We start from the raw sequence: 12,250 nt of genomic DNA, 5'->3' as shown, positions 1-12,250 counted from the left end.
GCACTGATGATAATTTAGCAGATCCTTTGACGAAAGGATTAGCTAGAGAGAAAGTCCATAACACTTCTAAAAGAATGGGACTATTGCCCTTACTGCGATGATCATTCATGATGGTAACCCGACCTAAATGACTGGAGATCCCAAGAAATAGGTTCAATGGGTAATAACAAGTTATGAAGTGATATGAGATGAACATGCTATTATAAGTGAAAACAGCATGATTCCTAAAGTAACAAGAGGATGAGTTATGAAAAAAATTCATAATTCTTAATGAGATCTATGCTCTACATTGAGTGGAGTACCTAGGCTACAGGAGTACTCTTGATAGACTCACCTATGTGGATGTTGAAGTGGGGGTCGCTTCATATGAAATTTTGGGCAAAAATTTCTAGAGCGTTCACTATACCGGGATAGACGTGCATGGCCTTTAACGCACGGGCTTTATAGAATACACCTATGAAAAGGTTGTGTGTGGTTTGATGTCGGAGATAGAGTTCAAGACTTCGAGTCACTCTAGTAAAATCTGAATCTTACTCACTATGCAAAGGTTCAAGTTGTATGACACCTTTGTTTATGCACAATTTTATGAAATCCTCGAAAATCTTCTTTTCAAATTTCAAGTGGGGGATTGTTAGAAAAAAGGATGAAAGTTTGAAAAAAAAAAAGACTTCAAGTCCCACATCGCTCAGGATAAACACTTGAATAGTGTTTCACTCCATATATATAGAGAGCTCATTTCTTCTTTCTTCCTTGCCTCAGTCGAGAAGCATTTCCTCAACTTTTCTTTCTCCCTCCCATATTTCAGCCGATGCATTTCCGGCAAACTTCTCCCTCTTTCTTTCTGTCGCTCTAAAATTTTGGTTGGCTTTAAGAGTGATTTTTTAAGTCACATTTTTCGGTTGGCTTTAAGAGTGACTTTGTAAGTCATATTTTTCGGTTGCCTTTAAGAGTGACTTTGTAAGTCATATTTTTCGGTTAGCTTTGAGAGTGACTTTTTAAGTCACATTTTTTGGTTGACTATTAGAGTGACTTTTCAAGTCATATTTTCGGATGGCTTTAGAGTGACTTTTCAAGTCATACAAGAGGGTGTAATTCTATAAAAGGTTCCCTCAGTGCAGTGAGAATCTTATACAATAATCTGGACTGTTTTATCCTGGGGACGTCGTGGTTGATAGTTTGCTTGCACAATTTTTGGCAGTGCCACGAAACGTCTTAAAGAAAGCGACATTGTCCGTGACTCAACCAGTAATTTTTTCGGTTTTCCATAAACTATTGTTACAACAATTGAGTTTCATGTCCTTTGTCATTCCAAAAATAATATATAAACATGTATAATTATCATAATACAATACCAACTAGCACAATACCTCACATAGGTCTAAGAAAACTACATATAAATACTACAAATATGATTGACAATGTAACAAAGCAACTGCAAAATATTATTGTACATTCCCAAAATGACAAAGTACAATATACTTTGAATGACCTTCTTGGCCCTCTAATACAAGGCTTCATCCAAAAATATGAGTCAATTATTGAGGCCTAATTGAAATGTTTGACTTTAGACGAACTAATGGTTTAAAATAGATTAAGAGAGACAACATGAGTTACCACTCATTGAATAAATAGACTGAAATTGTAATTTTGGTTTTTCTAATTTATTAAATTAATAATTTTGTCTCTTAATTTTATAAATTGATAATTTTGATCATCCTGATAGATTATTAATTATTAGTTATTAATTATGATCAGTAGAGTTATTAAATTAAATAAAAACTATTACTCATTTAAAAACTTTAATAAAAAATTATTATCCCTAAACTATTAATATTTTAATAAATTTAATTTTAAGATTTAGATACTCTTTTAAAATATTGAGTAACCACATAAAAGTCTTATATGTTAACTAATATATTAATAACTTATTTAACTAATTCAGAAAATACTGTTTAATACTATAATATCTTATTGAATTAATTATTTTGTTTATAAATATATATAATATATATATATATATATATATATATATATATTACACCGATATAATTTTGATAACTATTACATTTGATTAAACGGTTAAATTATATCTACGTATTACTAATATTGTTTGTGTCAAATTTTGTCAAAATTAAACAACAACACAAAAGTAATCAAATAATTTATATTTTAATATATTTTGAAATGTATTAGATTGATTTTAATTATATAAAAAAGGTAACAAATGATTTTGGATTGATATAAAATTTTGCATATGTAATTTTTGTAAAAAAAAAATTTCAATCCAATTGTGAATTATAAGAAAATATTAGTCAGCTAAAAATTATAGAATGATCTAACAATTATCAAAACTATACCGATATGATTTATTTATTTTTCTCCAATAGTTTAAAATTATTAAATATGTACTATTTTATTAATTTTATTAACGATTAGTTTGAAATGATCCATATACCGGTATTACACCCTTGACCTGACCCACCTTTCATACACCCATGATCTCATTTTTGTTGTTAAGCTCCAACCTAACAATTGCACGTGACTTGAAGGATCCACACAAAATTAGTTGATATATCACTAGTGTAATTTTCATAACCAAATGCTTATATATAAGATCATACACGGTGGTTTTCATGATCACACAGGTCCCAGTTTTCATGGCAAATTAAATTATAATCAATCCTTGAATAAAAGAAGTCTCTCGAGAGACAACTGGCTACAAAATAGAAAGCAATTATTGTCTTCCTCATCTGAAATAAAGAAAAAAAATGCATAAAAGGGTAAGGAAATCTTTATACCTTGGTTGGCTCTTTTTTAATACATGGTTGAATTCATAAGCAGCTTTTCTTGAACTTGGATTGTTGGGTGCCTAACTATTTTAAATTTGCATTATTAATACTGCATGAAGATTCCCAAATGAAAATTTTGACTTTATCATCCACTTTGGATCTAACTACCCATTACCTACAACTATTTGAGAAAGTAAGAGGAGAGATACACATTGTGAAGGAAAATTACAAAGTTAAGGAAAAAAAAAATTAAACATTGCTATATAGCATTTCATTCGATTCATATTAATTAATATTTTTAATTTTTAAAAGTTTTTTTTCTAAATTATTTGAATAAAAAATATACAGAAAAATGAAAATAAAAAGAATAAATATACCTGACAATGTATAATTTTTTTATATTATAATTTAATTTTCATGAATAGTCATATAAAATAATTATTTTAAAAGTCATAAAAGAATTAATTGTTATTGATTAATAATGCATAAGTTTAAAGTAACAATACATATTTATTAAACTCAAGAAAAATATGTTTTTTTTTCTTCTTCATCATGAAGCTGCTATTTTTTTTAATGATATCTTTTTTTTCTCTTTAATATTTAGAAATACAGAATTAGAGATGACGAAGTCATGAAGAAAAAGATGCACTGTGATGCTATTTGGCATAAAATGATAATTGATACATGGGCGGACTCGGGCAAAATAAAAGTCGAAAGAGACTATAATGTGTTTTGATACATCAACTTTTTCATTTTCCTTTCAACTAGTATTATTTTAATTTATTTTATTTTGTGCTTACCTAACAAACTTTATAGAAATATCTGGCACATGATCTTAGAGATTTGATGCGAAAAACAATAGCAAAAGAACGTGAGAGACAAGAGTTGTGATGCTATTCAGTTAACAAATGCTATTTAAAATACTAGTAACTGTAACAACACTGATTAGCTTTGTGAACTGTGTATTCATAGATTGTCTTTGGGGATAATTATTGTTCTTAGTTGAATCTTCATCCTATTGGCTCGTGCCCTCTAATGTCAATCTATTTTTATGAAGTAGGTTGTTTCTTGACAATAATTTTGATAACATAAAAAAAATAAGATAACAACTTTGATGGGAGGTGTACTTGTATAAATATTTTGATATTTAAATTAGTAAAGAAATTCTTACAAACCTTTGTTTAATTACCCCCTTTTTTTTTGTTTTGCAAGGCACAAACGTCGTGTTTGAACTTTTAATTACTGAGAAGATAAAAATAATAAAATTTAACTAACCACACTAATGAAATCATATAATAATGAGAGAAATTAAGAGTCTATACATATATGAGATTTTACCGTTGAAAATGACTTAATAAATTAATTGGTATTACTTTACCAATAATATGCATATACTTTTTATAGTTAAATATATTTGATTTGGAATAGTTATGTTATGAGTGATTTTTTTGAAAGTTTTCCAAAAAAAACGTGTGAAAGAGGATAAAACACTGAAAAGTCTAGAACTTATTTTTGAAATATCAAGAATGATTACTTAAGGAATTTTTTAATCGGTGTCAGATTTTGATCAACAAAAATGTTGTGAAGTATCACATCATAAAAATTTCACAGTGAGAGATACCAAAAAATCAAAAATAACAAATGTTACAAATTACATCTTTCACGATAAAATAGTGGGTTTTATTTTTATAAAAAAGCTAGTAAATACCCATTTATAATATGGTTCTTTAAGGTTGGAATTAGACAAAAAATAAATGGGTGGATTAAGAATAAACAATTTTTGGTTTTGAAGAAAAAGAATAAACAAATTAAATTACTATATTTAAGTAAATGCATTAAATAAAATTATATCTATTTAAGGAATATATGCGTAAATGAATTATATGTGATTGAACGATATTATTTTTATTTTTTTTATATAAAAAATTTAAGTGTGTTGGATTTCAAAAATTAGATTATAACTTACATATTAGCCACTAACACTTCCTCATATTATTAATTATTAATGTGAAACAAAATAGCTTTTTTTATACATTAATAACAGAATAGTTTAATGACATTAAATAATTTCTAGTACAATTTTTTTATGGCCGTTGTTGATAATTGATAATTCAAATAATAATGAAAAATCACAGTTATTAATGCATTCATTTTTCTCAAATAGTTTAAAATTATTAAATATTAATGATTAGATTTTATAAAAGTATATCAGTACATTGAATCCCTTAAAAAAAATCAATACATTGAGTATAACGACACTATAAGACTAAAACTAATGGCTTACTATTATACTTATATATGCCCATCAAATCAATCGGCTATTCTTTGGTCAAAATATTCGTTCAACATATCCATTAATGACAGTTAATACTTGTTTGAAAATGTTTAAATTTTAGAAAGTAATTTATTTTTTGTATTTATTTATTAAAAATAATAAAAGTAATACATATTTTTCTTAAAATAAACCAAACTAAACATATACTAAATCACGTATTGATAATATAAAATTAATTTTACGTTTTCATCTAATTATAAATTATCCTAAATGATAAAATTTTAAACTTTCATCATAACTTCTAAAAAATATGTACATATTATTTTTGTTGAATTGAAAGTGCAAAACTTTTATAAATTCAAATTGAAAATAAAGTAACTTAAAAAAAACGACGCAAGCAATAAGAGTTTTTGGTAACAAGGGGCCAGAGAAACAGAGCAAACGAAACGGTCGTTACGCGGCAAAGCATAAGACACACCAAATGACCCTTCGCACGTGTTTGATAACGTTGAAATTCTGAAGCGTGACACCACCGAACCCATTAATATAGCACCATTATCTTCTCTTCCCTACTTTTTTCCTTTATCCATTTTCCAAGCAAACTTTTCAAACAAAAAAATAAATAATAAAGAAAACAAAACAAGAAGAAGGGAACGCGCAACGCAACACAAAAAACCACACTTTCAATTGCATTTCTCTCTCTTTCTCACAATTTCCACTTTCCGGTAAGATTTTTCTCTCGTTTTCTCGGGAAAACCGCGGGATCTGTGTTCTGCGTGACGCGATTCCACGATTTCCACTAATTTTTCGGTCTGAAATTGCGATTTTTTGTTCTTCGTTTTTGTTTTGTTAGGGTTTTCGATTCGATATTCGTTGTTCCAATGAGCGATCACTTGGTGGTGTTCGTTGACCGTCTCGCGCGCCCTGTCCCCGTTGATCCGGTGGCGCAGACGGCGCAGGTGCCTTCCGAACCATCTCCACCTCCGGCCGCCGTGGATGCCGACGCCGCCGGGAGCTCCGGCACCTCACCGTCGGAGGATTGCGACGGCGAGGGCGGCGACGAGGAGGAGCCGCTGATCCAGATGGCAGAGTGCCGCATCTGCCAGGAGGAGGATGGCGTTTCCAACTTGGAGACCCCCTGCGCCTGTAGCGGCAGTCTTAAGGTATCAAAATTTTGTGTGTTTGATGATTTTGATTTGTTAAAAAATTTATGAGGTTTGGTTTTGTCAGGTATTTGTTAGTTATGATGATGATTTCTGCGTTTTGGATTTGTAAATTATGTCTTATTTGAAATGATCGATCAATGTGGAAAGTTGTTTCTTTAAGGGGTAGGTGGGGGGATTTTTTATTTTGTGTGTGTGTAGTATTTAATTTTTTATTTAAGTTCGTATTGTTTGTGTTGATGGTAGTTTACTGAACAGGTAAATGCTTTTGCTTGGATGGAAGGTTTTGAGTTTTGTGACTTTGTTGTGTGTGTATGCACTGTTCTGGTTTCTAGATGCTGCCATGATCAAAATGTGTTTAACAAATTTTCTGTATATGTTTTTTGCATATTTAGTGTATGTTTGGATTAAAGTTTGCAAACTTGAGTTTGAATGAGTTTCATTTTGCAAACTGACTTTCAAGGCAAAATTGAAGCTTTTTCAGTTTTACTTTTTGAGGGGGGGTCCCAACTGAAAACCAAGCATGTGCTTAATATAATTATATTACTGGGTTTACGAGTTAGTTTAGTTAAGAAATGACAGCTAAATGTTCTGATGAGAATCTTCTTCTTGTAACAAAATTGAACTGGTAAATGCATTAATAATATCCATTGGTCAGCTTTAGACAGAGGGATGAAAAAGGAGGGTGGAGGAATGTTGTTGTTTGTGTCATGTTGTTTTTCATTTCTTTCATCTTTATTTTGGTATTCTTAATTCTTGGACTGCTGTTGGCATTTGGTTTTGTGCAGTATGCTCACAGAAAGTGTGTCCAGCATTGGTGTGATGAGAAAGGAGACATAACTTGTGAGATATGTCATCAGGTATGCTTTTTGCACAATAGTTTTCATATTCCGGTACTTTTTGGTTATTGTAAGGTTATGAGGATAGGAAATTATATAAGTGTTTATTTTGTAAGTGTCTAACTTTATTGGGTTATAATTTGGCGCATCAGAGTCTTGGATGCCCGGGCATAGCTGGGGTGTACCTAGATGGGGACTGGGAAGGCAGTGGCTCCCCAAAATGGTTGTCTGTTTTTTTCCCTTCTATATTAACACTCCCACATTTAAAGATTATTGTTCTGCCCCTGGGTATAGGGACAGATTGTAGACCTATCCGTGTTCTTGATTAACTGCTCTCCATGGGAAAATGGTTATGACTGGAATTTCCCTTAGACATTTGATGTAGTATAGAAACAAAGTAAAAGATAACCAGGACAACTCCTTTGCAATTTTTTCCCGAGTTAATAGCCAGAATCCGAAGAAAATAGTTGTACCTTCCAATAACCTTAACTCTCTTATGTATCACCCTCTTGCTTGTAACAACCTCTGCATACATGACCTCCTTTGAACATAATTCTTGACCTCTCAATTCCTCTGATGTTAGATCAATAATCTGCCAATGGTACCTCTAACTCATTTCTCTACTTTATAATGCACCTTTCCCTTTTTTTCTTCTTGAATAAACATGCTACTGGTGTGGCCTTCCTTCAGTAACAATGGGGTTATGTCACTTTAAGTTGGATCCAAATCATTATGTATTTGATGCCATTGCCAAGGTGTAATTTGCATGGGTTTAAAATAATGCGTGTATTTTTATCATAATTCAAAACCACTTTATATTCCTAGACTTGTGTGATGAATGGCTAAACTGGTAATCTATAAGAAAAGAGTTGTCTTGAGTCTTGATTCTTAATTTAGTTGTGCATTTGAGATTCCTACATGTTTTTGGATGGGGATTTAAGGGCGGAATATGGGGTGTCTGCTACCTAGGTATCAAACACAGGCATCTTGCATTGACATTCAATGTAGTCTGAAGTTTTACATACATGTACGAGGATGCATCTGTATCATACACCTGAACTTTGTGCGTATGGCGGGAACAGGGAAACATTGTTATCGCGTGTCTGTATAAATATATTTGAAAAATTCTATTCTTAGATTGTATATACTAAATAGTATCCAGGTTGCTTGTGTAACTTCTACTGTTTTGCTGTTTCTGTATTTAAATCCTTGAAACAAATTAATTGTGTGTTTATTTTGATGGGATTTGTTTTTTCTTTTTATGCATGTGACTCTCCAGCCATATCAACCTGGGTATACTGCCCCCCCACCTCGTCCTAATCCTGAAGAAACTACCATTGATATAGGGTAAGCTAAAATTTTCTATTTTAAAGTTGTATTTGATTATGTTCTATATATACTTATATAATTTGAAACTTGTCTCCTTAACGAGTTATGACCATCTTGCAGAGGTGGCTGGACAATATCTGGCACACCCTTGGACTTGCGTGATCCTCGACTCTTGGCAATTGCAGAGGCAGAACGTCAGTTCTTGGATGCTGAATATGATGAGTATGCTGCTTCCAACGCCAGTGGAGCTGCATTTTGCCGCTCAGCTGCTTTAATTGTAAGGCATTAGCCTTGCTTTTCTTTTTACCAAATAAAATTGGTGGCCATGCTACTGGACAATGGGATATTGTAGACTTAGTAGTGTTTGATCAAGCTTTCCTTTGGATCTCAAAAGTTACTATAAGGTTAAAATTGTTTGATAATTTTATAAACTTCAGCCTTAAAAGTTGCTTTTAAATTAAGAGCTGTTTGGTAATGTGTTCTTGGGTCTTGAGATTTGAAATCATTTTATAGAGAAGAAGTTTCTAAAAATTAGCTTATTTAAGAGCTTTTTTTTTTGTTTTCTTCATTAAAAAATTTCCTTATATTTTTAAGAGCTTTTGAAGTGTTGTGTTTGGCACAGCTACTTTTAAGGAATAAAGAACTGCATTGTGCCAAACATTACCTTAAAAATATCAAGCTGTAGTTTCACTTTTGATATTATGTCAACAAGCTAGCTAGTGGACCTGATTTCAAGCCTAATTCATATTGCTTGGTGCAGTTAATGGCCCTTTTACTCTTGCGGCATGCACTTTCTGTCTCAGATGGTGATAATTCTGATGATGATCCATCCAATTTTTTCTCCGTAAGTGATTTGAGTTTTTTCTTTTTAGTCAAGTTCTTCCCATGTCCAATGTTTTATTGATTTCAAAATGCAATGCAGAGCCCACCTAATCTGCTCACTATTTTCTGCAGCTTTTCTTGCTTCGTGCCGCTGGATTTCTATTACCTTGCTACATCATGGCTTGGGCAATCAGTATTCTGCAGCGTCGGCGACAAAGACAAGTCAGTCTTCATTATAGTTATTAATATTTGTTTTGGTTTTGCTTAGTCAGTGTATCATTTTCGGAATAAAAATACTTTATGGTTTCTTTTTAGGCTGCAATCTAAAAGTTTGTGATCATATCTCTCACATTTTTGTGTTATGGTGAAACAGGAGGCTGCAGCACTAGCAGCAACCCAAGTTGCTTTCGTTCTACAATCTGGGCAGCGTAGAGGTTTACAGTTTGCAATAGCACCAGGATCACCCACTGTACCCCAGGAACAAGTCTAATAATTTGTATGCTTTTTTATTTTTATTTTTTATGTATGAATGAATATTAAGAAGGCTTTGTTGAAATGCCGTGCATTTTTACTCTTTACTTTCGCAGCTGTAACGTTATGTACATGTACATACTAGGGGGTGGTAAAACGATATAGTAAGTGAATCCATTGGTATCCATTCAATTCACATCTATCTATGAATGTAACTGAATCCATCCACACTATATAGTAAGTGATTTATATGGAAAATAAGGATTAATGGTCTAATCTAGCTCATGTTTACTTGGGATTTGATGTGAGCATATCTATTTGGTGCTTGCATCTAATTGCAGTCTCGAAAATGGAATTGAGTTAACAGGACGTGTATCAGGTATGAGAGATGAGCAATTTTTGCTATTTATGTATAGTTGTATGGATAAGCTTAACTCGTGATCTCATTAGAAGTAGTTTCCGATAAATATAGTTTTAGAAATAATTCCCATTGGAAATAAATCCCCATAGTATATAACTTGAGAAATGATTCCAAATAAAGTTATAGTTAAATAGTGCTATATTTTCTTAACTTTTTTTTTTTTTACAAATCTTAATATTTTATATAGAAAATATTTAATAAAAAGTTAAATGTATTTCCAATGTCTTGTCCAATACTTGCTACGAGAGGATTAATAGGATTATGTTCTAGAAGAGTTTATAATTATTCATATTTAGGTGGAATTTAATGCATGTGAACTTCGAGGGACTAAATTAACACATAATTTTCATGAGTAAAGTAGTATCTTTATTCATATGGGGTTTTATATCACAAGATCTTTTAAGTATTCTGTAGAAGTACTACCTAGAATATGCTTTTATGTAAAAAAAAAAAAATCTGATCAAGACAGAACTAGTTGTCTCAAGATGAGTAATTGAATAATACACCATTGTCCCAAAGGGAATATAAGATCTTGTTTTACCTATAAGTGAAAACATTCTATTTAATAGGAGAATTTTTATTTAATTTTTAGTGTGTGAAAAATTTTCTTAGACTGACAACAGTCATATTTTGTGAGCATAATAAGTCATTTTAATCAGTGGATTGGAGACGCCATGGTCATTGATTCATGAAAAAAAAATTAAATAATTGTATAAAGTAGAAGTAGGATGACACTAAATAGAGTTTTTTTTTTATTCATAAAAAGGTATTTTTTTTTCCTTTAATTCGTTCACGTTTTGTTTAATTTGTCAAACAATAAATAGAATTCGAGTAAGGTATTACAATATTTGTTTTTACTTGTATTTTAAACTCATTCTCAAATTAATATTTGTACCGATAATAATTTTAATACTTATATTCTTACTTGGTATCTCATGTTTGTACCCGTTTTTTTTTTAATAGAATCTTCAAATTGTATATTCTAATTTAGAATATAAAAAATATTAACAATATATTTACATACTCTTTGGAATATATTTATTTTTATTGGTTGAAATTTATTAGAAATGATAAATTTATAGACTAATATATCTTTTAGGATTTAGTTGTTTTAAATAAATTTTAACTAATAAAAAAGATTGTGTTTAAAAAAAAGTATTATTAGCACTTATTTATAGTGTGTTCGTCCTCAAAGTCTGGGCACTTCACCAAACTATATTATTTGGGTATCTGATCTTGGTCTACATAGTGTATTTCTCGAAACAGATTATAAAGCAGTAATTGATAATCTTTCTAATTGTACAAGAGGTTCTTTTATTTTCAATGTAATATCATGTAAGTGTAGAACTTTTTTATCCAACCTTCCAAACTCAGTGATGAGTTTTACTAGGAACAAATAAATCTCGTTGTCCATAAGTTAGCAAGGGTGTAAGATATTATGCTAACAAGTAACAACCATGTGTTTGACTATATTTCTTCTTGTATTCATCCTTTGATTATCAATGAAATGGTATGACACTCTTCTCTTCTCAAACAGCGCTTCTCTATCGTAAAAGAGTAGATGCTTTGGATTGTACAAAGTTGGTTTATTAATGCTTGACATCAATAATCATACCAAGAGGCAAACAACAGAAAATGAACCTAATTCAGACATGAAAATCTTTCCATGTAAATTGAGCTCTTCTACTGAACGTTATTGAAATAATAAATAGAGCCTAAATCATGGCTGAAGGCTTTTTTAGAATATGTCTATTACAGCCACCAAATGGTTCAGATTTTTTAATCAGATGCTGTAGAGAATTTGAGTAAGAACTGACACTCTGACCAGGGAAATTGGCGTCTAATTAGATTTTTTTATTTTATTTATATCTCTTTTGAACAAAGCAGATAAGCATATATTCTAACACACCCTAGTTATGATTACAACTCAAGATGGCCACCAATTTAAAATCAAAGGCAGAGCAAAGAAGCATCTCACTTTAGCTTATGTTTAGGTGACATTCTCTTTGTAGCTCAACTTTTTTTCCTTTCTTTTGTAAAGAATCTATAGCAGCCAACGAGTCTTATCACCAACTTTGGTCCTTCCTATCAAACGTGAATCAAATATGTTCCAAACTTGCAATTCATTCATTCTTCTTATT

The 12,250-nt window shown here is 31.0% G+C and overlaps 1 protein-coding gene across 1 annotated transcript; it reads left to right on the top strand.

The window, feature by feature from the left end:
- Positions 1-5,662: 5,662 nt before the first annotated feature.
- On the top strand, positions 5,663-9,964 carry LOC114386518. Its single transcript, XM_028346530.1, has 8 exons — positions 5,663-5,789; positions 5,918-6,227; positions 7,016-7,087; positions 8,346-8,413; positions 8,516-8,672; positions 9,156-9,239; positions 9,350-9,439; positions 9,591-9,964. Exons 2-8 carry the CDS (start codon positions 5,946-5,948, stop codon positions 9,705-9,707), a joined length of 870 nt encoding a protein of 289 aa, XP_028202331.1. The 5' UTR covers positions 5,663-5,789; positions 5,918-5,945; the 3' UTR covers positions 9,708-9,964.
- Positions 9,965-12,250: the final 2,286 nt, after the last annotated feature.

The sequence above is a fragment of the Glycine soja genome, chromosome 2 (assembly GCF_004193775.1).
Source record: "Glycine soja cultivar W05 chromosome 2, ASM419377v2, whole genome shotgun sequence".
In the NCBI taxonomy this organism is placed as follows: domain Eukaryota; kingdom Viridiplantae; phylum Streptophyta; class Magnoliopsida; order Fabales; family Fabaceae; genus Glycine; species Glycine soja.
This window is presented reverse-complemented; position numbering and strand designations above follow the sequence as displayed.